The sequence below is a fragment of the Chaetura pelagica genome, unplaced genomic scaffold (assembly GCF_000747805.2).
Source record: "Chaetura pelagica isolate M959 unplaced genomic scaffold, ChaPel_1.0 scaffold70, whole genome shotgun sequence".
In the NCBI taxonomy this organism is placed as follows: Eukaryota; Metazoa; Chordata; class Aves; order Apodiformes; family Apodidae; genus Chaetura; species Chaetura pelagica.
Genome location: NW_009952265.1, coordinates 2,225,559 through 2,251,563, shown reverse-complemented (window position 1 = coordinate 2,251,563; position 26,005 = coordinate 2,225,559). Strand labels below are relative to the sequence as shown.

General features: G+C 41.9%; 2 protein-coding genes across 2 annotated transcripts in view; one reads left to right on the top strand and one right to left on the bottom strand.

The window, feature by feature from the left end:
* ZFYVE26 (zinc finger, FYVE domain containing 26) overlaps window positions 1-16,509 on the top strand; it is a 54,369-nt gene extending 37,860 nt beyond the window's left edge. The window contains exons 28-42 of the mRNA XM_010007731.1: window positions 399-556; window positions 1,438-1,607; window positions 2,907-2,935; window positions 4,369-4,490; window positions 4,582-4,802; window positions 5,431-5,578; window positions 7,361-7,570; window positions 8,394-8,609; window positions 10,578-10,775; window positions 11,061-11,263; window positions 12,077-12,218; window positions 12,791-12,850; window positions 14,152-14,334; window positions 15,151-15,195; window positions 16,300-16,509. Coding sequence (XP_010006033.1) covers window positions 399-556; window positions 1,438-1,607; window positions 2,907-2,935; window positions 4,369-4,490; window positions 4,582-4,802; window positions 5,431-5,578; window positions 7,361-7,570; window positions 8,394-8,609; window positions 10,578-10,775; window positions 11,061-11,263; window positions 12,077-12,218; window positions 12,791-12,850; window positions 14,152-14,334; window positions 15,151-15,195; window positions 16,300-16,509 — 2,315 coding nt within the window. The remainder of the gene's footprint in view (window positions 1-398; window positions 557-1,437; window positions 1,608-2,906; window positions 2,936-4,368; window positions 4,491-4,581; window positions 4,803-5,430; window positions 5,579-7,360; window positions 7,571-8,393; window positions 8,610-10,577; window positions 10,776-11,060; window positions 11,264-12,076; window positions 12,219-12,790; window positions 12,851-14,151; window positions 14,335-15,150; window positions 15,196-16,299) is intronic.
* Window positions 16,510-20,619: 4,110 nt separating this feature from the next.
* On the bottom strand, window positions 20,620-25,993 carry LOC104397721 (retinol dehydrogenase 12-like). The gene is made up of 6 exons (XM_010007729.1): window positions 25,786-25,993; window positions 24,849-25,004; window positions 24,454-24,558; window positions 23,822-24,031; window positions 22,895-23,084; window positions 20,620-20,919 (listed from the first exon to the last, which is right to left on the bottom strand). Exons 1-6 carry the CDS (start codon window positions 25,991-25,993, stop codon window positions 20,817-20,819), a joined length of 972 nt encoding a protein of 323 aa, XP_010006031.1. The 3' UTR covers window positions 20,620-20,816.
* Window positions 25,994-26,005: the final 12 nt, after the last annotated feature.

The following is a 26,005-nucleotide window of genomic DNA, read 5'->3' as shown; positions in this document are numbered from 1 at the left end:
TCTTCAGGAATGTCAGCTCTGGATAACCTTAAGATTATATTCTATTTTATATCACTTCTTGGTATTCATGTAACAGGGTTTGTTTTTTTTTCTTCCTCCTCAAAGTCTCTGCTTATGATACAAGAACAGATGTTTACAAGTTTTCTTACACTGCTTTGTGCTCTTGCGTACCAGTATTTAAGTACCAGAAGTTTACAGTCTGTAAATTTTAGCTTAAAGCATACATATTCCTTACACAATGCTATTCTATCATGCCTGGTTGACAGATAATGGTAGTTTTCTTGTGAGCCAGGAAGATCTTATAGCCTTAGTAAGTCTGTAATGTTTTCTGGTATTCAAGTCTCCATTGAGCAGCCTAAATCCCATTCCATGTTTGTTTTGGCCTGCCTCTTTTTAAGGTGCCACCATTTCTGCGAGTCCCAGAGATAGAAGTTTGCAGCAGAATTTGTTTCCTCAAGAATTTGTGCCTCCTGAGAAGCCACCACCAAAGCAGCAATGGATACCTGATGACACTGAAACCATATGTATGGTTTGCAAAACTGAACGCTTCACTATGGTAAGGAGCAAAAATTAAGTACAGACATCCCAAGGCCAGTGACATTAATGCGAACACTTGCTTGTAGTTTTCCTAAGCAAGTCTGTCAACATCACTGTATGTCTGGCAATCTTAATATTTAACCATTAGCTTCTATTTAGTGTAGTTGAGGACACTGTCATCAGTTAGCTCCTTGCAGAGTTCTGGGAAGTGATGGAGCCTAAACAGGAGGTCTGCTCATTGGAGAGTAGACAACTATGAGATCTCAAAAATGTGTAATAGCAGCATTAGTATTTCAGAAGGCTGTCTAGTTGACTGTGCTGGCAAGAAATAACATGAACATCATATAATTCAGATGACTAATATGAAAAACATAATCTTTGTTGTTGGTTACACTTTTCTAAAACCTGTTGTTTCATAAAGTACTTGAGCCAACTGCATTGATAGTCTGTGGGAGAGGTTTAATTTTGAGTTTTGCAGGTGTGCTCGCAGTCTGTTACCTTCTACCACTTAGAAACAGTACTGTTCTTTCAAAATAACTGTTGCTTTTGAATTTGGAAATTACTAAGATGGTGTCAGACAGTCTAGAGCTTCTAACTTTTCCAAGAGATGATCTCAATACCTCTGTGATCAAAATTGGGACACTTCCAATAGTTGAAAGCCCAAAACTGCAGCAAACATGTTTTAAATACCTGCCTGTGGGTTGTCTTTTTCTTTTGCCATGCCCTCTTCAGAAAGGAATTGTAACAGTGAGAATCATTACTTGTACAGTTCTGAAAAGCCTTATCACACGTGCTGTTTCCTCTCTTCAAATGAGGAAGTTTACTCACCGGTGGAGGCAGATCTAGGAGGGGACTGGAGTCAGTTCTTTCTGTTGCTTGTCCGTGACCTGTTTTGCTCAGTTTAACAGGCGCCACCACTGCCGGCGCTGTGGCAGGCTCGTGTGCAGCTCTTGCTCCACCAAGAAAATGGCAGTAGAAGCTTGCAGAGAAAGTCTGTCTCGTGTGTGTGATCAGTGCTACAGCTACTGCAACAGAGAACACCTGCCTGGCTTGGAACAAGAGACAAGCACGTAAGCCCTTCCATTCGGATTCTCCTCAGTTTCACATACACAGCAGAGTACAGGAATGGAAAGAGAGAGAAATAAGCATTTAGGTTTATCTGGATAATGCAACATCAGCTTTTTTCAGGTTTGATAGAAGTGGGGGTATTCCTTATGCCTTGGTATGCTTTTCACATTAGAACACCGGAGAGCCAGGCTACAGTCTTCAATTCTTTAAGCATTAGTTGATCATTAAACATAAGAATGGAGTGCTTTTATGTAAAATATATTCAGCACAAACTACTACAGTGTGACAAAGTTTCCTGCAGTTTACTCAGCTCCTATTAACTGTTTACGCAGCTCCATGTTGACTAGCTCTGCTGAACATAGTATTTTAATGTTACTCCCTAATCCACTGATTATGACTCCTTGAAACCTTGGGAATTCAAAGCAACTTCATATTTGATAGGCTTTGACACTGCCCTTAAAAGGGACAGCTGTTATGACAGATTTTCATTATGCGGTTGCTTTAAGCTGAGAATTGGACCAAAATTTGTTGTGTGTATGTTAGGCCAGCTGGTAAAAACTGCAGCTGAAAAGAGTGAATTTTACTCTCTGTGACCCTGTAAAGCCTGCTGATATTGCCACAGCTGCTACAGCTATCAGCAGGCTTGACAGGTAAGAGAAGGTAAAAACTCTTTTCAGCCTGCCAACAGCAGTGTCTGCTATGGCAGTATCAGCAGGCTTGCAAGGAGAAGAGGAATACTGTGCAGATCTGAAAAGGGACCTCTGAAAAAAACAAGCAGTCACTGCTAGCTAAACCAGTTTGCGTCAGCACCATTGCTTACACTGCCAGAATGTCAGCAGAGCTCAGCAGCAAGCTTGAATGCCACCTGTCATGTTTTAGTTGCTTAAGTATCTGGATTTTTTTTTTTATACTTGTCCTATATGTATGTCAAAACCAACTAAATTTTAAGGACAAGAACCTGGGTGCCAAAAATTTCATTTCAGCTCTGACATATTCTGAAACCGGACAGTTATTTTTGTTCTTGATGTCTTTTTTTATGATGCATGCAACAGTACTATTCCTACAGGAATAGTAATTACTTAGTGTAGCTGAAATACAACAATGCAGAGGAAGGATCTTAGATTTCTGGACAGTAGAAGAAAGGGGCAGGACAATGAGTTGGAGAAGGCAGGACAGGAGAGATGTTAGATTTTTATGAGACAGTGTTCTAAAAAGGTTAGCTGTATTGATGTCTCTAAAAACAATATTTTCCCGAGTGTGCTGGAGTAGGCATAATGTTGCTTTCTGTCATTTTATTACAGCAGGAAAGAAGGTCAGGACCAAGTGGAAGGTAAGGAATGAAGTAATGTTAAACTTCAGTTTTTTTAAAGGCTCTCATTAGCAGCAGATTTAGAAATATGAGGCTGGTACATCTAGTTGCAGCTGAAGGGTGATCAAAAGTTCAGTTATAAAATATCACTGATGTTTTTTGCATATGCATTGAGCATTCCAAACTTCTGTGAGTGGAAAATGAGATTTAGGAGAAATGCCTGAGCAATACTGAGAGTGCTGGATAGGATTAAAGGAAGGAACTGAGAAACAACGACTGGAGAATGCACTTTGCATACTGGGTGCAATCAGTGAGAGGCTCTGGTATGAGTAGGAATCAGTTAGTCCAGTACAGAGCTGTGCTGAGTGATTGTCTGTTTACAAACCATTATAGTACAACTCTGAATAGCTCTGCAGTGGGCTGTGGTGTTTGATAGCTCTTGCTTGCTGGGCATAGGACAGGATGAGGCCCCTATCATGGGTCTGGTTGTGTCCTGAGTTCCATCTCCTTTGCTGGTTGTGTGAATATGGACTAGTAATTTCAATTTGGTATCTGTTTCAACCAAGTAATATCAAAACACTTCAGGAATAATGCAAAATTTAGGTGACTTTTTCTCTGCCTTTTTTCCTCAGGAGGCATTTACTGTTTGCTGCTTAGTCTGGTGTTTGAGGTGATTCTGCAAAATTTTCCTACACTGATGTGAAATTCTGGTAGACCAAAACATAGTTATTTAAAGGCCTTATAGCAGTAATGTGAAACAGTGCAAAATTTGCATTTGTGCTACAAAACAAATGAGAAATGTTTTCATTAGTTGCCCCTTTTTAAGTATATGGGGATATTTGAGCTTTTTTGTTTTTTGCTGTTGGCAGAGGTTTGCTTTACTGCTACCTTTGCTACAAGGCTGAAACAGCTGGAATGCAGTTTCTGAGCTGCTGCTTCTGGTTAGATCTTTCTCTTTGCCTCCAGCATTGCTACAGATCACTAGGCCTGTATAATTTATTCAGTAGGAGTGAAGAACATCACTAAGGAAATCCTAAAATTTAAGAGGGAGAGTTATTTATTCTGCTTTCTAATTTCTCTGATGAGACTGGGAAGAAAGCTTATCAGATGTTTTCAAGCTTGGTTTATTCTAATTATTCAGTTCCTGGTTCAATTTAGAAAAAGCGTTTTTCTTTTTTGTTTGTGGGGGTTTTTTTTATTTCCTTCTTTTAATTCACACTATTGTTTAGTGTTACTGGAGCCAGTTTTGGTGACAGTGTGTTGGTAACTGAGAGTAAGTTTAGGTATGCATGGAAAAGTTTTCTGTGTGCTGGACATGTGATACTGGCACAATGAGAGGATTACAAACGCCTTGTTCAAGAGACTATAGGAGAATACTCTACATTATGTGTCCTTATCCAGGTTTGTTACTTATTGTACAATGATTCTATCCAGTGTTTTCTTTTTGGCTACAGAAATTTCTAATAATGAATATTCCACAGTGGTGCGAATACCCAAGGCAACTGAGCTTGAATGGATTTTTTCCCTGAATGAAGAGGAGAATGAAATTGTTCGCAGTGAATTTTATTATGAACAGGTGAGATCTGGAGAAAGAGGGTCCAGTATAAGAAGTTCCCTGGAGAACTATCTCAGTACCCATGTTTCTCTGTCTTTCCTCGATTTGTCAGGCTCCCAGCTCTTCCTTGTGTATCGCCATCCTTAGCCTGCACAGTGACAGCATAGTGTGTGGCCACCAGCTGATAGAGCACTGCTGCAAGTTGTCCCAAGGGCTCACTTACCCTGAGGTGGATGCTGGTCTCCTTATGGACATCATGAAACAATTGCTCTTCAGTGCCAAAATGATGTTTGTCAAAGCTGGAAGGAGCCAGGATCTAGCTCTCTGTGACAGGTGATTTATCAGTTGTTTACTAGTATGTATTAACGTATTGTGGACACCATTACCCTTTTTTACTGGAGACTGGAGGGTGGAAGGATTGTTTTGTGGTTGTAGTCTGGATGTTTTAAACAAGAAGAGAAGTTGATAATGTAAGAATAATGTAAGAGGTCAAATAGTAGAAATTCCAGTAATATGACTGCATAATAATTACTGAGAAAATTCTCAGAGTGGGGAAACATAATTAATGAAGACTGGAGTAAATATTTTACTTCTGATACTGTGTATCTGTTCTTAGTATGTATTTCAATATAAGATTTTAAACCTTTGCTTCCTGAGAATGAGCATTTTGCACTTTCCTCAAGTTTTGTGCTACAAAGCTTGAGATGGCAGGTGTAATATATAAATTTCACATGTACTATTTTGATTTGGTAACATATAGCTGGTGTCTGCAATTAACATCTGCCAGTGGCAAAAAAGCCAAATAAAATAGTCTGAATAGGATAGAAGGATGGATACAGAAATCTGATGTACTGGTGATTAGGAAACACTGATCTAAGAGTTGTCTTTGACGTGAATTTCTTCGAATGTATGATAATAGTGGATGTATATGTATTTGTTTAACCTCTTTGTTTTTTCCCAGCTACATCAGCAAAGTGGATGTGTTGAATATCTTGGTGTCTGCTGCCTACCGCCCAATTCCATCCTTGGATCAGATTCTTCTCCCTGCAGCAGTAACAAGATTAAGAAATCAGCTTCTGGAAGCAGAGTACTATCAACTAGCTATAGAGGTAATGACAGTGGAGGGATGGCAGTGCTAGTAATGCTTCTGTAGTGGCTTTTTGTTTTTCTCCCTCCTGAGTTGAGAAGAATGTGATGTATGAAATGGACAATATGTAAACAGTCTGGGATTAAGTTTTTAAACCAGGAAGAAAGAATTTTCTGAATACTGGAAAAAAAATTTTGAGAAGGAAAAGTCCTTCTGCTGTGGAGCAGGCTGCTGAAGGAAAGAGAAGGAGTCTTGTTATCTGGTATAATTAAAATTGGCATAGCCTTACTGTTTCACTGTTATCTAGGCCCTGTTTTTATTCTGCACATCCCTTATGTTCTCTTTGTGAGATATTTTTTTTCCCCAAATGTGATTTCCCCCCCAAATTTTGCTTATTTCAATTAATAACTGACATCAAACAGAAAAAATTAACTATGAGATACAGGTAGCTCAGTCAAACATACTATGAACAGTTCATTTCAGGTTGCTGTCCTGAACGTCATCACTTTTAAAAACTGTGTTTTGGTGGTTTTTAATTGCATTTATTTATGAATACTTTTAGAAAATATGTCTCATTTGATTGAATCACCTTATTGCTAACTTCTTGTGTCACAGACTGTGTGACTCATACACTGGATTTGCCCAACGTACACGATTTCCCTCAAAAAGCTCAGAGCAGGGTGTGCAGAGCTGCCTGACCCCCTGTGCTGTGTTCACAGCACAGATAAGCACTGGTCAGTGGCCAGATGTCCCCACAGCCAGATGGTGGCAGCCAGTTGTCCTAGACCCAGTTTATCATCTGTTTTCCTTCTGCTCCCAGGATTTCTTAAGCCTCTGTTTTCAGAATCGCAGAATCATAGAATGTTTTAGGTGGGAAGGGACTTAAAGATTATCTAGTTCCAACCCCCTGCATGGGTAGGGACAGCTCCCACTAGACCGTGTTGCTCAAAGCCCCATCCAGCCTGGCCTTGGAACACTTCCAGAGCGGGACCAGCCACATCTCTGGGCAACCGGTGCCAGTGTCTCACCACTCTCACTCTAAAGAATTTCTTTCTCATGTCTAACCTAAATCTCCCCTCTTCCAGTTTAAAGCTGTTACCCCTTGTCCTATCACTACATGTCCTTAAAAAAGCCCCTCCCTGGTTTTCCTGTAGCCCCTTCAGGTACTAGAAGGCCACTGTAGGGGTCTCCCTGGAGCCTTCTCTTCTCCAAGCTGATGGCATTGCATTTTGTTAAGAACAAGATTATGATACTACAAACACGATTTTTAAGGGGTAGTAAACAACTGGAATAGATGACCTATTTAAATAAAAATGGTTCATGTTTGAGGGCAACTGGCTTACTAAAGAAAATCAGGAATAAATATGTTCAGCAGAGTTACATAAAATAATTTTTTTCTTGGTGGTTTGTGAAGCATCTTTTCTTGTTTTGTTTTATTTTTTTAAACCACAAACCTGATATATTCCACTCTGTAAAAATCGTTTAATTTAGAAAATTGGATGTGAAACTGTCCTGAGTTTTTAAACTGCTGAACTGAAATTTCCGTGATAAATAGTAGTTTAAACTTGTACAATAAATGATACTCCACATTTGGAGATTGTGGGTGTTTTGGGAGTTGGCATTTTGTGCCAGTAATATGGAAATAATCAGCACGGGTTTTTTTCATGCTTTGTTTTGTTTTTAATGGGAAATATGCTCTAGGAAATAGAAGGTCACAATCACAAACTTGTATTTTTCTCTGCCAGTTTTCCTGTTTTCTGTAACAGGACTTTGGTGCAATATTAACAGATTATTTTGAATTTAGGTTTCTACAAAATGTGGGTTGGATCCAGGTGGGGCATGGCATGCCTGGGGCATGGCTTGCCTTAAAGCTGGAAATTTAAGTTCAGCAAGAGAGAAGTTTAATCGCTGTTTAAAGCCACCTATGGATCTAAACCAGCTGAACCATGGTTCAAGGCTGGTCCAGGATGTGATACAGTACCTGGAGTCCACCGTGAAGCCCGTACTCATTGCGGTAAGAGTCTTGTCTGCTCTGAAGGGCTATAACAAAGCCAAGTCATGATGTTTTAATGTACATCTTACAGCAGTGTAGGATACAAGGTCTGCTGTTAGTGTTTCTCCTTCTTTTGTCATGATTGCATATTGCAAACTAAATATTGTTGGGAAATTTGTTAGCTGTTTCCTCACGGTGAATTGGTGGCTGAGAACTAGATCACAGAATTATACAGTAATTAGGGGAGGGGAAAGAAGCTGTAGTGGTGTGTTATTACTGCAGTCTGAGGAAACTAAACTCAATACAAGCAATATGTTGTGATGCTGCGTTGATGCCATTTTTTCTACTGAAACTGACAACTTTGCAGGATTTCAAAGGAGAATTTACAAATGCTGTCCTTTTCTTCTTTCCTTGTCAGAAAGCACTATTATGTGGTTTGGGATTAGCTTTGGAAGTTCTGATTAGGTACCAAAAAATTACTTAGTACTAAAGTAGCAGCAGAATCATAATGATGAAAGACCTCTTAGTGGTACATATTTTAGGAGAACTAAGAAGCTTGTTAGAACTAGGTTTTTGACATAGCTGTTGACAGTGGAATTGTGTTTAAATAAATAAGACTTCTGTCTGTCTCTGGAAACAGACAGCAACATTCAACACCTCTCTTGATAGCAGGGTTCCAATCTAGTGTTTATAAAAAGTATTGCTGGATTTTCACTCATCTAAAGCACTATCTGTTTTAAAAACAGCAATAACAGAAATGCTTCAGGGCTCAGTGACAGAGTCTAACTGAAAAGGAAGTTTTCCTCTTACATTTCCTATAGTTGGGTCTCTGTTTTAATGGCAGGATGATGATTTCTTTGCCACATTGAGGGAACTTGAAGCAACGCTGAGAACAAGAAGTCTGTCTCTGGAAATGATCTGTGAGGGGAAGATTCAACACAACAGCTACTATCAAGAGTGCTTGTTCTATTTACATAGTTATGGCACTAATCTGGCTGTAATAAGCTTTTACATGAGGCATGACTGTATGAGGGAAGCACTGCTTCACTTATTAAATAAGGTGAGTAATCTAATTTCCCATCATCTAAATGAAAATTTGAGAAGTAACTAAGAGGAGTTCAAGGCCAGTCTAAGATGGTAATGAGCATCATGCAGCATTCTGGGTGGTTTTTTGCACAGGAATTTTCTGAGGTCCTGCATGTTTTTATATGAGGTGTCTGGTGACTGACAAGAATTCAGTGACATGATGAAATGAAATAGCTTTGATGTTTAAATCTTATGTTTTTCCTCTCTTTCCCATTGTGTGGCTTCTAGAGAGTAGAAAAGTGTGTGGGGAGAGGTAGAGCCCCTGAATCAACTGCACTTTTTTTTCTACAAACCTGAAAAATTGGGACTATTGTTACATGGTTCAGAAGAGACAAGAAAGAATTCTAATTTCAACACACCAAAACCAGTATATACTCTGTATCACAGTGTCCCTGTCTCTTGCTGTTATTTGTTTAATCAGACACTCATGTTTGCATTTCTGTAACAGTTAGGACTATAGGGGAATGCAGGATCAAATGCCAGAGGACCAAAACCAAGTTGGGGAAAAAAACTTTCTGGTTCTGCTTTAGAAAAACTGCACCATGGAGGAAGATTTGGGAATGTTTGGAGAAAATAGTTCTATTGTTGATAAATTACAATTAAACCTAGAAATGTTTCCAGCAAGGATCTGCCTGATTCATTAAGGGTGCTTCTTAGGAGGTGTGGAAGAGATATGAATCCATTACATCTCACCAGCTTGAAAGCTGTTAAGTGTGTGTGGAAGTTGTTTTCTATTTCAAGTTTCTGTGCTATAACTATAATTGCAATAATTATAATTGTTATTATTAACGTACAACTTGAGATCCCAAATTCCATTATCATGAGTCTGCTTAATAGAAAATCAAGTTGTCTTCATTTTATCATTGGCCATTCTGACCTCATATACTCATCTGCAAATTAGATTTGCTTTTCAAATGTGTCCTTCATATCAATTTAAATTTTCCTTTAAAGAAAAGTTGCATATTTTTGCAATGTTGGTGAAACAGTTTCACTAATTAAATAGCAGATGTTGAAAATTCTCTGGATACACAATTTGATACGCAAATTTTGGACGAGGAGTCTGGTGATCGCATGAGCTAGAGATGAAGGTTTGTTACCTTAAAGCTGTAAGGTACTAGGATTCTAATGAAACATTTTGCAGTTGCTTGTTTGGTAACATTTTATGTGTACAGGCTTTGTAGCTTGTATCTTACAGTGAGATTTAAAAAATAATTTAAAAAATCTGAATCATGTCTTTAAAATGTTTATGGAGGCTGTGCTGTCAGACATGCTTCTTTCCATAGTAACATCAATTTGTGAGGCTGTGTTGCAAGACCGTAGTCATGAGGTCAAGGGAAGTAAATATCCCTCTCAGCTCAATAGCGATGAGGTTTCATCTGAACTACTGTGCCCAGGTTAGGGTTGCCTAGTACGAAACAGACATTGCCAAAGTGGAGCAGGTCTAGTTGGAAGGTCACCAAAGTGATTAGGGCCCTGGAGCGCATGATGTTTTTCTACCTTGAAGAGGAGAAGTCGAAAGGAGATCTACATGCTATTTTCAGCTATCAGGTCAATTATCATAGGGAAGATAGAGCTAGGTTTCTCTCATATGTGTGTAGTAAAAAGGAAAGACACAGTGGACACAATTTGGAGTGAGGGAAGTTCCAACTGGATGTAAGGAGAAGATTTTTTGCAGTGAAGATGTTAAGCCATGGGATCTGGGGCCCAGAGAGGCTTGGTTATGCTCAGAACTTGGCTGTGCAGGCCCAAAGCAGCATGACCTAATGTGGAAGCCATTCTTTTGAGTGTGGGTGTGAGCCAGATGACCCCCAGAGATCCCTTCCAGCCTAAATTACTTAATAATTTTGCCATCTTTGTCACTTCATAATTCTTTTATGTTATATAAGGAAAATCAAGCCATGGTGGCTTTGCTTCAAGTTAGTTTTCTGATATTTGTGTGTAGGAATCCCCATCAGAAGTGTTCATTGAAGGGATCTTCATTCCGAGTTTTGAAAGTGGAAAATTACACATGTTGGAGAACTTGCTGGAAACCATTGATCCAGGATTGGAGAGCTGGGGAGTCTACTTGATTGCAGCTTGCAAATACTTGCAGAGAAAGAACTACTACCATATCCTGTATGAGCTGCAACAGTTCATGAAGGTAAGATGGTCAGTACCATATCTTTCAGTGAAATGCTGCATACTGTTAGGCTTTTGGTTACTTACTTTGGTGTAAACCTGCCTGATGGGCAAGTACATTTTTGCTGCTTTCCAGTCCTAAAAAATGATAGGAAGGCCTGTGCCTAACTGAAGGATTTGCAGTAGCTTAACTACTCCCTTAAAGAAAATAAGCATCGCCTGCTTTGTATGAGCACTTTAGTGCAGGCAGGTATTGCTGGAGGTGGTGTACGTGGGTCCATCTTAGTGCTCAGTGTATTTCTTCTAGGATCATGTTCGTGCTGCCATGACCTGCATTAGATTTTTCACTCATGGAGCAAAGTCTTACACAGAACTGGGAGGCAAACAGGTGTGGCTTCTAAAGATCAAGGACCATCTCAAAGTCTACCTGCAAGAGGTCTCAAGAAGTTCAGGAAGGAAAAAAATGGCATTCACTTTTCGGAAGAAAATGTCTGCTACAGATGTGTCAAGGTGTGTGTAAACAAGAAGCTAAGTCACAGAAAAGGGGAAGTTCAGGCTTTTGTGTGTTGTTTTTTAGTTGGGTTTGGGGTCTTTTTCCAGTTGTGTTTAAGTTGGTGTTAGCTAACACATGATAGCTGTGTCTGACCCAGCTGCAAGTGTAGGTTTCCCATTATGTGTTCCCCCAACAACCCAACCCAGGAGATGAGCAATTGTTTCTACTAAAAATATTGGTCTATGTATAATCTGCCTTCCTTTAATTAAAAAACCCCAAACCCTACATTGCACAAACAGCTTTCCACAAATTTTCTTGCTGTTACTCTTCCTTTTCTTTCCTTAAAGCAAGCAGCTTTGTGATGCTTAGTTCTTTACTGGGGTTAACTCCATCACAGTGTAAATTTAGCCAGATCTCTCTTGTACTTGGGCTTTTTTATATCTTGGGTTTCTTAGGAGGGTGTTTGTTTGGTTTTTTTGAGGGGTTTTGGGTTTTTTTTCACACTAAACTCTAAATTAAAGATGGCGGGGTTATGAGATGGAAAAAAGGGAGCAGATACTTATTTGTGATGAAGGTTTTTTGGCTCACATCTTTGAAATAATATAAACAAGTGCTCACCTTCAGCTTGTGATACATGTTAAGTGCACATATCTGAGAAGTATCTCATTGCTGCAGACTTGGCTACACAAAAGACTAAGTTAAAACGTAACTAAAATAATTATTTGGAAATAGGCATTATTTCGAACTGTGTTCAAGAAGTTAGTAAGTTCACACAAATAATTGACGCTTTCTCTATTTCAAAATAAAGTTGTAGTTTTTCCTTTATCCAGGCACATCAGTACAGTAGATCTGCAGATGGAAGTAACAAAGTTTCTGCATCAGTGTGAAAGTTCAGGAACTTCTCAAATGACAGGTTTCTCCTTGCCCACACTCTTTGGAAACAATGACATGAAAATGGATGTTGCTTGCAAGGTACTTACTGCTTTTTCAAACACAACTCTATTTTTCATCAACAGTGCTAACTCATTATGTGGGTTGAAACATCTGATGGTTGAATAAGGCACTTGTATTTATCACAGGTTGGTGATAAAAATTTGTCACAGACAGGTGGCACTTGTGCATGTATGCAGCCTACCATCTATGAAAAATTAATGTCTTTCCTCAAAGTAGCAAAGAACATTTGAGAACTTGGAGCTCCTCTCCTCAGAGTTCAAACTTTCAGAGGCAGAGGGTCCCAAATACAAATAGTAACATACCTTGTGAGGATATATTGTGCTGTGAAGGATGGCAAATACTGCCATTATGCTAACCCTTCTTAACTTCCAGCATCAGCTCCATCTGTAGCTTGCCCAGTGTCCCACAGGGAATCAGTGTATGGCAATAGACCCTATATTTGTTCTACTTGTGGTGCTGGTGCTGTTTTGTGTTGAAGTAATGCATTGTCTTTTGGCATCTGGGCAAAACGTGGAAATGCATTATTACTTAACTGTCTGTAATGAAAAAGGAATGTGCATTCCCAAACTTGTCTGTGTCTCTGTTTTCAGGTCATATTGGAAGGCAAAAACATTGAGGAGGGGTTTGGGATTGCATTTAGAGTCCTTCAGGTATGAAATACTTGATATAACAAGCACTGTTATTACAAAAGTAACTCCTGCAAGCAGCAATTGTTTAAGCAAATTACTCTTTTTGCAAAATTTCTTTTACTCCCCAAAAAGAAAAATTTATTGTGAGAAAAGTAATGAGTTTTGAGTCTTAAATGTCCATGTATTTGGAGGAAGGTTGGTAAGGAAATTAAGATGCTGCTTCAGTAAGACACTTCCAAACTAATTGGGTCCTACTGAAGAATTAAGTACAGCTTTTCCTTTGCTGTGCACCTTGTTCAGTGACTTTACTCTGGCAAACCACAATCACAGATATTAATGGAGAACTCTGACTTGGTAGCTCACTTCAGTTCGTAACAGCCACACAAAGACACAGTGACTAAATAAGGCCAGGGCTAGCTCTGTATTGTTCTCCTGCCTGAGAAAGCAAAGCTTAATTAACTGGAAACTCTCTCTGGGGACCTCTCCTTTCTCATGTCTGGGCAAAAGTTGAGGTGCTTATCAGTGAGCACAGCTCATGGGCCTCCCAACTTCTGTGCTTCTCCTCCATGCATTAGAAGCTGCTGAAAGGTGCTGCTTCAGGCAGTGCAGTTTGCAGTTGCCTCCCCTGCAGGACCAAAGGGATAGCTTTTGGACAGAGGTGGCACGCTGGGTGTTTGTGGATATGGCAGGCCCTGCTCCTTCTTTCAGGTCAGGATGAGCAAGGCAGAATGCCTGTTTATAGTGAGATGGAGAGCTTTAGAAAAATAGCACTTCCCAGCAGGCACTACTCCCCAGTAAAAATGCAGCAGTGAGTCCAACTGCTTAACATCACTTCTGTTTCCTTCCTTTTGTTTCTTGTCTTATTCTTGGCAGGATCAGTCTGCAGCTTTTATAACCTGTTCCTTCATGTGGGAGGTGTATGATGGCCAGTTGCCTCCTGTTTTTTGGGGTACATAAAGTGTGGCTGCTGGTGGGGTGGCTGAGAGAATATAGTGGGAACTTGCTAAGTGAGGGAGAGGTGGGGAGGAATCTAGGAAAGATCTTTTGCCAGAAGAAATAAAACTGATTTTTTTGTCACACTGGCAACAGTGTTCTTGTTCCTGAACAAAACTGAGTGTTACCAGTCTGATTATAGAAAACCTTTAAGCCAGCCCTGAGCAGTGGTGACTGGTAGATCAGAGGCCCCCAAAACAGCTTTGACTTTTTGGAGCATGGTGTAATATTTTGTCCTTAGGAAATATTGTCTCAGTTGTATAGACTCCCTCTGAGAAAACCTGCTGAGAATATTGAAAATGTTGCTCTGATTTTCCAACTACCTCTAGGACTTCCAGCTGGAGGCTACAGAAGTGTACAGCAAAGTGGCCAAGCAGCTGGTGAAGCAGCAGAAATACAGTGAGATCCGGCAGCTCCTCAAGTGTGTCAATGAGTCTGGAGTTGCAGCAAAAAATGATGGGGATAACATTATCCTAAACTGTCTAAATGAGTTCAAGAGCATTCCTCCTGAGGTAATTCTGTCCTGCATTGTGTCCCTTTTGAAGTAAAATGGGCATATACAATATAGACTACAGGGAAACCATCCTGTGGTGCCTGTGCAGCTTTCTTAGTGAGTCCTTCCTATCTTCTGGCTCTGTAATACATCCATTGTTTAAAGGTTGGGAGTATGTGGTTTGCCCCATGCACATTACTCTGGAAGAAAATAAGTAGCTGTAGCAGTCTCCTACCCTGCACTTCCCAAATGAGTGCACAAGATGGGAAAGAACCTTCGGCTTCACAGAATCCTGCCAAATGCTCCCGATTGGCATGGGAGGTGCTTCCTTCAAGGAGGCTTCCCTGGTTAACGTGAGAAGATGTGTAGAGGCAGAAACTTCTTGCCTCTGTAGGAAACATATTTTAAGATTCCTTTTGTCTAACACTGTCTTTTCCATCCAAGTGAAGGAAGGAGATGCCCTCCATAAAGTTCTGATTGGTCTCATAGTCCCCCCCTTGGGTCAGGGTAGGCCACAGGGGCTGACACCTGCCGGGGTGCAGAGAACCTACAAATTCATTTCATGCAATGCAAGCCATGTCTGTGGGGGACTCCCAGGTTCATAAGGATACCCCACAGACATGACAGGCAGGAGAAGCTGTACTAAAGGGAAGAACTGGACTTCTTATGTTTTACATCTGCAGCACTTGTAGCTGGGACAGTGTAACCAACTGGCTGTGTACTCTGCATTCTGTGTTCCCCTTCCTCTAGGCAGGGTTTTGGTCCCTGATGGGGTAAAGGTTTGCAAACTATAGTCACTCTAAATGTGAACACGTTTTCCCTTCTTTGGATGCAGGATCTCGATAATCTCATCCAGGATATGGACAGTGATGAGAACAAGGTAAGCAAAAGTACAGTAGAGCAACTCACTTAGTACGGGCTAAACAGCCCAGTCTTGATCTGCAGGATGTGTGCTCTCTTTCACCATCTTCTCTCTCATCCTCACTTAAGCCAAAGTTTTGAAGTTTAGATTGTAGAAATCACAGTGAATTCCTCAAGGTTGTGTTTGAGTTAGTAGAGCTGTGACATCAAGATATGGATTGATGTTATCCCTGTTAGCACCTTGACAGTCCCGGGAGTAAGGACTAGGCAGTTGTTACAGCGGTAGGAAAAGTGTCTCAGAGACACGCTAGTGGGTTTGTTGGTTTTGTTAACCAACTTTTCAGCTAGGGGCCTGTAAGTTTCTCATAATGGCAGACAGTTAATGAGGATCAACATATCTCCAAGATGACCATTTCAGCTTATCACTTGAGGATTATACTATTTTGTGATCAAGAGTTAAGTGATTAAAATTCTGCAATTTTTTTTATACTTCTTTTTCTTAAGAGGAAGTGAGGCCTAAGCTACGTGGTTTCTTTGCTAGCTTTCTTACCATCCAGCCAAGCCATGGGAGAGTCACAGATAAATGAACTGTGTAGATGCATGTTTATAGATAAAGAGGCTGTGGCTCAGCATTTGTGGATTGTCATAGATCCCAGTGGCATAACTGGGAATAAAATCTTAAAATTTGTGACTGTCTTCTGTCCTGCTCCAACTGACAAGCTCACTGTTGTATGTAGATTTAAAAATGGGCTTTTCATTCTGCCCTGGTGTAAATCCCTGAGAGATGCGAGCTGTTCTAGAACCAGCAATGGAAAAAAATTACTGGTTGAGACCCTTTGTTATGAGGATATGGCAAATTAATGCACAAAATAGGATTCCTGATGCTAATTTCATGGTGATAGACTAAAGGAGTTTCCACGAGAGACAAACTTTCTAAAATACAGCTGTCTGTCCATCTTTATACATTGGGATCCTGCTCCCTGCCATATTCTCCTTCATAATAAGCTGCTGCTACCTTGTACAACCCGCTTCTGAACCAGGCATTTCCAGCCAATCCTTCCTAACTGTGCTGTTAGTTTGCTCCAGCTTTCTACCCAAGTTCTGACTGCCTCTTCTGCTTCAGATCCAGGCCTACGTGATGTGCAACAAGTTGCGCTCTGCCTATCTTGTCTCTGTGAGACAGGAGAAGAGCAGAGCAGTGCAGCTGGTCCAGCATGTGCGGCAGCTGGCTGAGAACAGCGGCGATGACGTTGTGAAGGCCATCTGTGCCCAGTGGCTCTCAGTACACCAGCCCAAGATGAGAAATCGGCTTCCCCAGGGCACTAGGAAGTGATGAGTAACTGACATTCACGATCATGCAGAAGGGGAAGGCTTCAAGACAGCCTAAAGCCCTGTGGTTCCACTGTCTCTTGGTAAGATGGAAGCCTCTTGACTGATGTTGATGGCAAATGTGTGCTGCTAATGTGCCTCTGGTGAAAGGAAGGGAAGTAAATTACAAGTGCCAGTCTTGTATTTTGACAGTCACTACCTCAGGGTATTTTTTGGCTTTATGATGGGGGGTGGGAGGGAGTGTGTTGGGGGGAGCAATTTCAAACCGAACAAGCAAGAATGTAGGTGTAATTTAGAGCAATTATGTTTCTGGCTTGGGAGTCTTTTCTGTTACGGGTTTTTTGGTTGACTTTTTTTGTTTTGAAAGGCACTGAACTTTATTCTATTTTTTTATTTTTAATCCACAAAACCTGTATAGAGAGGACAGAAAAAATCTCTTCAACTCAGTGTAGCCTCGAGCATAAAACTTCTTGTGATTATGGGTTTCCTGTAAATTTTTTCAAGATTGGAAAGATCCTTTACGGACTGAAATGCAGAGATATTTTTAAAGCCCCTGTACAAACCATTGCTTCTCTTCTCCTTGCCCCTTCCCCACCAGCTAGTATGATGTGCCTAATTTCTTTAAATTTTTTGAAAAGGCAGGAACTGATTTTTCATGGCAGGTTCCACTGTCTGATGTCTGCCGTACATATGGCACTTGAGTCCTTACTAGATGGATGAAGATATAAAGGGCCTATCCTGTAAGGGGAGTACAAAGGGAAAGTAATCCTTTAAAATAGTTGAAAAATCACATACCTCTTGCTTTCCTATGGTAAAATCAAATACATTGTTGGGATGCAGCTTTTATCACTGGCCTGCTGTCGGTAAACGTACACAGTTTTTCATCAGGTACAGCAGAAAATATGGATAGAGCAAGCTGTGGTAAAATTCAACAGGCCGTCTGTGTCCCTGCCACACAGGGATTGATTTGTTTCTTACCAGGATAATCTGTCCCTGTCGGGTACAACAGGAAACCGGAATAAATTATTAATTAAACATAGACTATGTTGATAAGCTTTGCTCTGGAAGTGTTAGGTTAACTCAGTTTTAAGAAAATGCAGGAAACTTTGGGTAATGGCTGTGTTCAGGGATGCTGAGAAAAACAGCTGCTTCTCTTCAGCTATGATTGGGAGATGAGAAATGGGTAGAGAACAGTAGGATCTTCAAAAAGAAACCACAAAACATGGCACTCCACAAGAGTTGGTGTTTGCTGTCTACATGAATTTCAGCACAAGAGGTAGGAAAACTAGTTCACTTTTTTTGTTAAGAAGTTTAGCTAGTTTGTTTACTTCAAAAGAAACAACAGGTTTCCTGAAGTGTAATAACTGTAAATATTTTTAATACATAAAAAAATTAAGACTGTCAAATAAGAGTTTTGCACTATCCCCAAGCTCACTGTGGGGACAGAACAGACTTCCATAGTATTGGAAAGGACTTGGTCCAACTTCATCATTGTTTCACAGGCAGTGCCCCACTGACACAAACACCTCTCTTGGAGGTGCTGTGCTCATTAGAGCAGGGCTAGAAATGCCTCAGAGCAAAGTGGTCAGAAATGACCACATTTAGCTTTCAAAATCTCCTGACCACAAATTTGCATTATCTCATTAGTGAGCAGTACTAATGAAAGCTGCTTTTGTTTCCTCAGCCAGACTGACCTAGCTTTCCATCAGATTACAGCCATTAGGCTAATCCTAAAATGTGATACTATCCACATTTTCAATAATTAACAAATCTGTAACTATGGGTAGGAAGTTTTACTGTTTGTGGGTATCCAGATCTGCATTCCTGTAATGCCTACTTTCCTGCTCAACCTCCTTCAGCTGTATAGAGCACAAAGAGTGGAGTTTGCCATGCAGACCTGTCAGTTCTGTACCTGCCTTTCTTCCTGACCTCTTTGCACTGTACCTGATGCACTTTATATAGCATTTGTTGTAACTTGATGTTCTTAACCTGGAATCATAGGGATCTTTCTCTTACCAGCAGAACTGAAATTTTGATCCTGACTAACTGCCTCGTGTCACAAACTGTGCAGTTATCAAGGGGCTTTGATTTTTGAGCATCAAAAAGGGATTGAGCACTGCCAGTCAAAAATAACTTATCTATTAATGACCAACGTTTGTTTACAATGGAAAAAAAAAAAGATAATAAAGTGTTATGACTGTTAATGTATCTTCTCTTTGCTTTTTATCTCTGTGTAGCTGGGGATTTTTTTTTCTAGATCTGTATTTTGGTTTTGGCTATGCTTAACAGAGCAATTAGAAAGGGGAGAACTGTTCTGGCATGCCACATCTCTCTGCTAGTGTCCCCAGCATTTAGATCAACTGGAATATGACATCTTTAGAAGACCTCCCAGGAGCTGAGCCTCAAACATGTACTCTCACAGACCAGTAATCCTCTTTAAAGAGCTTTGCGAGTTAATCTAACTCTCCCTTACAAGCCTCCCTTTGAGACAGCTAAATGAGCTTTAGTTCCTCATTTTACAGATCAATCTAGAAGGTATAAATGGCTTGCCCAAGGTCAAAAAAAGTGGGTGTGTCTATGGAAATGTGTAGTTACATGTCTCAGAGAATCTCACACACAAAGCACACCAAGCCTGTGACGCCTCGTACGGTCCTACTGCTACACAGTACTTGTGAGTTTAGCTTTGTATTCAAAATGAAGCATAACAAGGGAGGAAAAAAAGGGTAGTGATAGGGAGACACACAAAGGAACTTTTAAATGTTACCCAAACTGTGCTCTCTACATTTGTGAGGCAGGTGCAACACCCAAGTAAACCGATTCAACATTTCTGAAGGAAGATACAGTCTCCTGTTGTAAAAGGAAAATGGCTTTGCTTAGTATTGCTCAGAGGTAGCACAGGACTGATCTGCATAGGTATCATTCAGGCAGAAGGAGTTAATCATAAAACTAGCATGTTTCCCAAAAGTGGCTGTTGGCCACTGTGCATGCTCATATGCAAGTCCCAAAACATCCCCATTTTTTTAATTATTTTTTTTTTCAGAAGCAGAAGATAATCCTATGAGCTGTGGCACTTGTTTTCTAACTCCTTAACTTTTTCAGAAATAATCTCTGATGATGGATCACACTCCAGCAGCTTGCACCAGAGTTCCAAGGCAGCAGCCCCAGTTCTAGGTACATTGAGCCAGCTGCCAGAAATGTGGGCTGTATGGCACTGGAAGGCCAGGCTGGCAGCCCTGGCCACCCACACCCAGTCACAGACAAACATCATCACTTCTGTGCAAGACTGCTGTCCTGTACCTAACTAGACCATAATATCAAGACAGTCCTGACCTCTGCTTCAGCTATTAGCTCTAAGCAAATAGCTTACTGGCAAACTGCTCTAAGCAGTTTGCTGTCATTTAAAGCTGAAGTCTCAGCTGAGGTTGTTTAATGTTTTTTCACACAATTGAGATGTTCTTTACTCACTTTGCTCTCTTTCCTAGTTTTTGAAGTGATTTGAAGTGTAGCTGGCGTAGCGTGGGGTGGGTGTTACTGTGACAACTTTTACACCATCTTTGCTCAGTGCTTCACAGGAGAGTTGTTAACTTTTTTAAATAGCTTGACTATGCACAATTATAACACTGTTAAAGCTCCCAGTCACTTGCACTGAGACCTGGGTTCTCAAAAGGTATGCCAACCCTTAGTTACCTTGCTGCAGCCAATGGGCATTTGGGGACAAGATACTTCAGTGCTGGGGTCCAGCTGCTGAGGGAGAATATAAAGAAAAATAGTTTATTCCACTTTAAAATTTTACCTAATGCTTGGCACAAGAAGGCCAGCACTTGTTTCTGTGTGCTTGAGAGCATTTGTGTTGCATGTAATTACCAGAAAACCTAATACTCTAAAGTACTTTTACTGTGCCAGGTCAATAACAGGAACTGAAAATAACTTCTTAAGTTTAGAGTCCCACATTTTTATTATTGCTGTTAGGAAAAACTTTATTCAAAGGTAATTGTTACTTCATAATCTAAACCTAAGACTGCAACCTCCATTTCTATTGCAAAGACAGAGAACAGTAGCCTCTGGCTGTTGAGTGAGATACCAAGCAAAGGCTACTCCCTGCATTGGTGCTGTAATTCTCCATCTAGGCTGGTTGCTTACAAATTTCAATCCTTCAGTGTGAATTCCAGAAATTCGCATTAGACTGTGTTCATGAAACCATCATAAGGGCAGGTGAAGTGTAAGCATTCTAGTCTTCAGGTCTCTCAGCAGTGCTCTTCCCAGGAGAAGCATTGCTGGGCTCAACCAGGTACAGGGTGAGGTCTGTGCTGCTCAGTCCCACTGGATGCCAAGGAGCTCACAGCTCACATTCCAGAGCTTCTTGGCAGTCTCGTCATCCCGACCTCGTGGAGATACATAAGCTGGCCGGCAGTCGCTGCAAGAGGAACATTTTGACATCTTTGTAAGTCAGATTTCCATCTGCATTAGCACACTGAAACGTCTGTGTTAAAAGAAGGGAGTTGCTTTCTCTCAGCTTCACTTCAGACCTGTTGAAGAAGGGTGGGAGGGTATCCAGCAGCGAGCAAGGGTTCGTGCTAAGGCACCCTGAGAAAGCTTTCTTTTCAACTGGCTAGGTAAAATTTTCTCCCCATGGCACCTAGAACTAGCAAGCAAGATTAGCTCTAGCTGTTGTCTCAACTCTTCCATAAGCCTATATATGCTCTCCTATATACTCTTCGGTGTACCTTCTCATTAATAGCACTAAAAAAGGCTATAAACACTAACCGAGCTTTGTCAGGAGCACCTTTTCTAGCAAACAGAACAAAAAAAAGCCCCTCAAACAGCCCTTCGTTCTGAGCTATTTACACCATCCCATTCACTGCACTATATTGCCATTGCATGAAAGACAAAGCCGCCCCAGAATAATAATACGGTAATATCCATGTATGGGTATCCCTCTTTCCATTAACCTCTGAACTGTGGCTCCTTTCTTCTCAGCTCCTGCAATCAGAGAGCACTCTGGAACAGAGATCAGGTGTTCTCATCTGTAATGCTTAATGCTGCAGTAACACAGGAGTTGTAAGAGAACAGAGGAGACCGCATCCCGTAGGGTTTCTATCTGGCCTAGTGTTTTCAGAGCTCCAGGTGCACAGTCTCTGATGTTCCTGAAATTACTGTGGTGGACTCCACCTGTCTTGCCATGGCATGGAAATTCTTTTCTTCCTATCTATACTTGCGCTTTGTATTCTGTTGCCTGCAAAGTGAGAAGGATTTTCAGCTAGTCCAATGTAAACTATGAATTACAGTTGAAGCTGTTGATTTCTCACCAAGTTCAAAACTCCCTTCTTTCCCAAATTTAAAATCCGCCAAAATTTTCTGTATTCAACACGTAAATGCTCCATTTATATTCTGGGACAGACAGTCATCCAGGGAAGATTAAGACCTCTATTTATATATTCAAGTCTGATTAAGACAGCACAAACTCCCAAGTGAAGATCAAAGTCATTACAGAGACTAATCTGGTCACGTATCACAAGAGGAAAGCTCTGCAAAGATGCAAAGGCTCAAACAGTATCCATGTGAAAAAAAGAAAAGGAAAAATTTTCATGTTAATTTCCCAAAACCCCGTATTGTTGCACTGCTCTACACCTGGTGAAAAGCTGAGAGGCACATCTTTGTGGCTCTGTTCAAATAAGAGTCTGCAAATCTAGCAGGATGATGACTTGGGACTGCTCTGGGCTGTACTTTTGGTGAGGGGAAAAGGCATGACTATGCAGGGTCCTGCAGTAAGTCAAAGAAGTCAAGGAACAGCAGGGTCTGTAGTGGGAGCTACACAAGACAGGCTGCAGGACAGAGCACTAGGCATCCCCCCAGGAGTCCTTCCCAGGTGGTGGGTCTGTCACACTGGAGATTCAAGTTATTTCATCACTGGCCGGGCCTGAAAATCTCACTTCCTAGCTCTGCAAAACCATCAGTCCTCCTGGCTCCCTGGGAGCACAGGCTCCTTCTGCTCCAGTGAGGCAAAACTACAAAGAGAACCAAAGTGGGCTTTCAAGGACTGACTTAAGTGACCTCATTAACTACACAGCTCTACTGAAAAGTGATTTGTCCGAGGCTCAGGCAGATCAGGATTAGAGCTGTGAGCACACGATGGCCACACCTGCGCTGCGGGTACAGCAATATTCCTGGCACGAAAGGATCTGGTGTTATGTGAAGTGTTACACAGGTCAAGGATTTTTTCTAACGCAATATCCACGACAGACCTGTAATGCTCTAGTATTTGTCACCCTCAGTCCTACCAACCAGGCTCTTACCCAGTCTCTTCCTAATGAAGAATGACAGCAAGCCTCATCTTACCTAGCCAACAAGGTTGCCTTCCACAGTGTATCATTCCATCAGCTTGCACCCACCTGAAATACTGTCCTGTTACAGACTCTAGCTCCTCTGCTACTGCACAGTAGATACTTGTTTGAGCTCCTTCCCAAGGTGTCTTCAAGAAAAATGAGAATATTTTCCACAGCCACGTCATCACAAGCGAGTGCCGGACCAGCTCAGAATGGACAGAACCAGGATGGAGAGCGTTTGCTGTGACTTTAGTGCCTATGAAAAAGAAAGTAGTTCAGGACAAATCTGCATGCATCAAACTGCTCTTAAAAAAAAAGGGTAATACACTCCTCAGTTCTACCTACAAACATTCTACAACTTAAAGGAGGAGTCCAGGCATGGGTATAGGGAGATTAAGTGAGTTCTCTACAGTTACTTCTTTGTAGAGCCTCCTTTGCTTCCTTCCAAATGCTGCAGCAACAACATGCCTTCTGCAAAACAATGTGTTCAAGGGTCTGGCTGCTAAAACAGCAGCAGCTTTCATCAGGCTTTTGAGAACACCAGCTTCTTTTGATTTACTGTAATACTAATTTCTTAGGGAACATACTGCTGCTGTTTTAGTAAAATAAATACTGCTTAAGTTTATTAAAAGCACTGAATGACACGGTTGTGACTGAAGAGGTACTGTCTAGTTCTATGCTTCTGTTCTACAGGCCGTCAACATTTAAGGCAGAGTTTGCATGAACATTTCTGTTGGAGACAAGCACCAAAGAAAAATATGTTCAACTGTGCCAGGCTACTGAACTCCTCTACCCTGTTGTTGTAAAGACAATTAGCATTTAAAGTCTCCTGATTCCACAAATGAGACTTATTTTCTTTCTGCAGAGTCTGTGGCTCTGCATAGAGCCATTTCATTTTTGCCTAGCTGATTTCCAAACTTTTCTTCGCTCTACTCTCCTCATCCATGTGCTGAAAAGCCAAGCAGAAAACCACCAGGCTCTCCTGGGACTTGCCTTGCAGGCGCCTCGCCAGCTCCCGGGTGAAGAGCACGTTGGCCAGCTTGCTGTGGCAGTAGGCGAGGCCACGGTTGTAGCTCTTCTCACCGTGCAGGTCATGGAAGCGGATTCGGCCCCCGTGATGAGCCAGCGAGGACACGTTCACTATGCGGGCTGGGGCAGACTGCTTCAGCCTTTCCAGCAGGAGGAAGGTCAAGAGGAAGTGACCTAGGGTGAGAGGAAATGTCACCCTTCTCAGAAGGGCTTCCCGTGCTGGAATTTCAAAGTACTTACATATTACTTACATGTTATATTTTACTGCTGCCCTCGTTTCAAGCTGAGGGAAAAGAATACGGCCTCCTCCCTCCCCCAAATCATCAGCTGTACTTTTTTTGGGTGACTAAGTTATGCTCCTCAGCTCCAAAAAGCTGGAGCTGTCATACATTTCACATGTCCCAGGTAACATGTACGGACACATAAAACTGTGCCCATGATAAGCAAATACATTGCATGACACTTCCAGAACTCTGACTCTGCCCCTCTATCCTTTCCCAAGAAGGGAGGATAAGGAACAGAAAATCTGCAAGCAGGACTTTCCTCTGCCATTTTTCCACAGATGTTGAATGCAAACGTGACTCCAGTGTCCTTACCAAGATGATTGACTCCCAGGTGCATCTCAAAGCCATCAGCTGTCTTGGAGTAAGGACATAACATTACACCAGCATTATTAATGAGAATATGGAGTTCCTTCTCCTCTGCAAGAAACAACAGACATCCTTAAACAGGGAAAGGGAAACTGAAGACAGACAAGAACGTGGCCCAAATCAACCAAAAAAACCCGAGTCTATCCGAGTGGCAGGCACATCCCCCCAGGATAAGTCTCCTACCACAAACTAACTCGTGGGCTCTGACAAGCCCCTGCTGGGAACCGCAGTCCCCACACGGCACAGAGATCTGCAGATGAAGGATCTCTCATTTGCTAGAAAAGCAGACACCAGTCCTTGGTAAATATTCTCACTGAAAAGAAAAGACTTCGAGACTGTACCTGCCAGAAATTTCTCAGCGAACTCCCGGATGGACTTGGTATCAGCCAAGTCCAGCTTCTTCACAATGATCTGCTGGTTCCCTGTCTCAGCTCGGATCTCCCTGGCTGCCGCTTCTGCCTTCGCTGTGTCTCTGCAAGCAACGATCACCCTGGCACCTGCACGGGGGGAAGAAGCAGCAACAGAAGCTGAGATCACTGGAGCACACTGGCTGATCAAGGCTATGACAAGCAGGCTGATGACACACAGAGCTTACAAACAACATATTGTTCTTTTAGGGAACTAGCATCAGTCAGGGGAGCAGCTGGGAGGGACAAAACCTTTCCTACTGTGCCCTTAGCTCCGGCCCTGCCCAAAGCTGTTCTCAGATCATGAAAATGCACATCTGTTCAGGCTCTCCCAGGTCAGGAGTGTGTACCACAACAAGGGTAGGACAGAGTTATATCTGTCCCTATAACGGGAATCTCGGGTCAGGAGCCCATGAAGGCACTTTCATTCCAGCTAGAGTAATTTTGAAACAGATTGTGAACAGGTAGTTTCATCTCCTTACCTGTTACCCAAAAAGCATTTAAACCAAATTAGCCTGACACAAAACACTAAAGCACACAGCAGTGGACCTGTGGTGTTCCCCAGTTTCAAACAAGCAGAACTCGACACCACCATGAACTTCCTCAGTCCTCTCAAACCAGCTGGATTGCAGAGCATTTTCCTGTCACAAGGCACATGTTTCTGGAGTTAAAGCAATGAAACCAGCTGAGGAGCTGGGGGACTTGCACCTCAGTGGTTACAGCCTCTGGAGGAGCAGCAACACTTGGGACTCATTTCAGATAACTCTGGACTCCAGCTGACTGAGAGGGAAGCACAGAAGGCTCCTCGCTGGATGCAGGAGCGGAGCTGCTGACGCGCGGCACACGCGGCGCTGGGTAAGGCCAGACTTGCCTCTTCGCGCGAGGTCCCTGGCTGTCTCCTTCCCGATGCCGGTGTTGGCTCCCGTGATTATCACCACCTTCCCCTCCAGCTTGGCCGCCGACTTGCACTGCCCTCCGGCCACGAACCTCCTGCGGGACAGCGCGGGGGCAGTGGCGGGAGGAGGCGCAGGGACAGCCTCCGTCCCGGGGGAGCCCGGCCGCGGGCTCTGCGCCCGCATCGCCGGCTCCTG